This window comes from Phaseolus vulgaris, chromosome 2, assembly GCF_051622355.1.
Source record: "Phaseolus vulgaris cultivar YP4 chromosome 2, ASM5162235v1, whole genome shotgun sequence".
In the NCBI taxonomy this organism is placed as follows: domain Eukaryota; kingdom Viridiplantae; phylum Streptophyta; class Magnoliopsida; order Fabales; family Fabaceae; genus Phaseolus; species Phaseolus vulgaris.
The window spans coordinates 17,195,741-17,198,944 of record NC_143499.1 but is presented as its reverse complement, the minus strand read 5'-3'; the positions used below and the strand labels follow the sequence as shown (position 1 = coordinate 17,198,944).

Below are 3,204 nucleotides of genomic sequence, written 5' to 3'. Positions count from 1 at the left end.
CAGAATAGAAACGTCAATTTGTCAGGTACAAGGTAATTAAAACTATTTAATAAAGTTTACGTTTCGAGCGTTTAAGGTACTATAAATGCTCCTAAGCGGTTTGAACGTCTTAAAGGCACTGAACGTTTTATAATTAAATGCGCTTTAAGATGCTTTAAATGCGAGAGTAGTTTAAATAGCGCCTTGAATGTTGGAAACGGGGTTCGAACTTTTGGCAGACTTTCCCAGAGTACACTCTAGTTGCTTGCTCGAGTCTTGAGGCTACAGACAAGGGACTAGAGAGAGGTTGTTTGCCAGAGGGAGAAAGGATACACAATACACAGTTTCTTTTGACCACCTTCAGAGTGCCATTCACGGTGCTCCGATACGGAGGTGTAGAGTTTTGGTGTTTCTTGCTAGCTGACTTGAGCGTTGGAGTGCAAACGGCCGCTAGGGCGCCCTTTGGTCCTTCTTTGCAAGAATCCACAGGTAACCAGTGGGAAGGAGTCCCCAGCTGACGGGTGAGGTTGCGCACAAAGACGTCCCAGGTCAACTGGCTGGAACAGTCACAGGGCAGGTGACTGGGGAGTATCAGGCAAAAGATCCGCAGATGGCACGTATTTGAAGTATGTCCAAGTGTTGAAGGGAGCTTTCGCTGCATTTGAGCTGGTGCATGTCCTTAGAGAACAAAATGCCAGAGCTGGCCAGCTCAGGCAAGGGGGGAAGGCAGAGGACAGTCATCCAGGAAACACTCAAGGTGCCGCGAAAGTTTGTGGCAGATAATAGGGTGGATGTTCTTCACATCAGTGCGGCGAGAGGAAATCCAAGGAGCCATCGCTCTTTGATTCAAGATACGGCGAGGACACCCCGTGTCAACGCTTATGCCGCCTCGCCCGAAGAAGAGAAGTGTGTGCAAGTGTGTGCCATGGAAGAAGGGGGTACGTGGATGACGCCTTATAAGCGATACATAGCAGATGGGATACTCCCAGCGGAGCCTGGGGAAGGCAAGAGGATAAAGAAGAACTCCGCAAGGTACACTCTCATTGATGGAGTGCTATTCAGGCATGGGTTCACGCACCCAATTCTGATATGTGTGAGTGGCGACGAGTGTACGAGGTTCATGTCGGAGCTCCACGAAGGGATTTGTGGAAGCCATGTGGGGGGAAGATCATTAGCTTCCAAGGTGATTCGCGCAGGGTTTTATTGGCCATCGGTGAGGGAAGATTGTGTGAGATACGCCCAGCGATGCAAGCAGTGTCAGATGCACACTGACTGGCACAAGGCGCCTCCAGAAGAGCTGAGGTCGATTTATAGCCCGTGGCCCTTCCACACATGGGGGATAGACATTCTGGGGCCTTTCCCTTTGGCAATAAGGCAGATGAAGTACATGAACGTCTCATCTCGGATAATGGAACCCAGTTTGCCAGCCTGCAAATGAGCAAGGTATGCGCAGAAGTAGGCATCAAGCAGGTGTTCGCGTCTGCTGAACACCCCCAGACGAACGGACTGGTGGTGTCCGCAAATAGAATTTTGTTGAGGGGGTTGAAGCGAAGACTTGAGAAGGCTAAAGGGGCGTGGGCAGAAGAAGTACAAAGGATTGTGTGGGCTTTCCACACCACGCCTCAATCTTCCACCATGGAGACGCCGTTCAACCTAGTATATGGGTTAGACGCCATGATCCCGGTAGAGATACAAGAAAGCTGGCCCCGTTTTCAAAGTTTTGTAGGAGAGGAGTCCAACGAAGAAAGAAGGGTGAACCTAGACCTGTTGGACGAGGCCAGAGAAGAGGCGAGGATAAAGGGTGAAGCCGTAAAGAGAAGAGTAGAGCATCAGTACAACTTTAAGGTGAAGCCGCGGCAGTTCCAAGTCGCTGACCTGCTAATGCGAAAGGCTCATCCCTATGAGTTGGAGAACAAGTTGTCTCCCAAGTGGACTGGACCCTTCAGAGTAACCGAAGCCAAGGGGAATGGCTCGTACAAGCTCGAGACTCTGGAAGGAGGTCCCATCCCACGCAGCTGGAACGCAACCAATTTAAAGTTTTATTTCAGCTGAAAACATTATGTAGTATACAGTTTAAAAGGGGACACTCTTTTTCCCTTTCGGGGGGTTTTTTAATGAGGTCACCCAAGTAAAAAAGAAGTTCAAGAATACTTTGTCTCATTTCCCTTTACCCTTTTTCTTGTAATGTAAGGAAACGCTAGAGGGAAGGGTCGCCGCTTTGGGCGTCGCCAGGTGCGGGCGACGCGTGGGCGTGGACACCAAGCATGCAAACCAGCTTGGACGCATCGCCACCCCAAAGGAAGTGGCGGGAACACACTCTCCGGGCGTGGGCGACACGTTAGGAAAGTACATATAGTAAAGTTCAAAAATCCGGGCGTTTAGTCCCTGGGCAGGGGTTAACGGATTCCTTCGGGACGCCCCCTCCCAAAGTAAGAGCGGCTAGCTCCGGTGTCCGACGTTTAGACACCTCGCAAGGAAGTGGCGAGGGGCATTTCCTTCGAGTGTGGGCATCGGGCAGTGAGGAAGTTTGGAGCAGTGTAGAGCCAGGTGACTTGGTGCAGAGACACGTCATGTAGGAGAAGTGCCATCCTTAGGGAAACCTTCTCCTTGGGCGTAATCACCAAAGTCCCTGGTCATCTTGGTGTTTAGAAACACTGGGGACGATACGACACTGCTCTCAGCATGTCTCTCCTTGGGCGTGGGCACCAAGAACACTGATCGCCTTGGTGTTTTAAGACACTCCGAGGAAGAAACGGCGTTGCCTTCCAGCAGACCTCTCCTCGGCCGTGGGCACCAAGTGCGCAGAGATAAAGGCTAAGTTGCCTTGATGTTTAGACACCCCGTGGATGATACGGCGCTGCTGTAATAGGCCTCTCCACGGGCGTGGGCACCAAAGCGTGACTTTTTCCCAAGTGTTTAGACGCGCTGAGGACGATACGACCTCGCGTTCAGCGGGTCTCTCCTCGAGCGTGGACACCCAGTGCATGTAAGATAAGCCTTCCTCGCCCTCGAGCGATGTCGAGGCCACAAAAGAAGAGCTAAAGTCCTCCCTCGCCCTTGAGTGATGTCGAGGCCATAGAAGAGATAAGACCTCATTCATCTTAAGCGATTATGAGGCCGCTGGCACCTTTGGCAATACGCTCCTTAGAGCTCAAGAAAAGGAAGTAAAAGATAGAGTTGAATTTTTACAAGTCAAAGAGGCGACAGAAATTGAAAGAGCGAAAG

The 3,204-nt window shown here is 51.0% G+C and overlaps 1 protein-coding gene across 1 annotated transcript; it reads left to right on the top strand.

Annotated features, from left to right (window-relative positions):
- The first annotated feature begins 1,614 nt into the window (after positions 1-1,614).
- On the top strand, positions 1,615-2,031 carry LOC137833269 (uncharacterized). The gene has a single exon (XM_068641628.2). The coding sequence runs from the start codon at positions 1,615-1,617 to the stop codon at positions 2,029-2,031; it is 417 nt and encodes a 138-aa protein (XP_068497729.2).
- Positions 2,032-3,204: the final 1,173 nt, after the last annotated feature.

What these genes read in the sequence shown, in the direction of transcription:
- LOC137833269 (XM_068641628.2), top strand. Translation starts at nt 1,615, where the DNA reads ATGGAGACGCCGTTCAACCTAGTATATGGGTTAGACGCCATGATCCCG.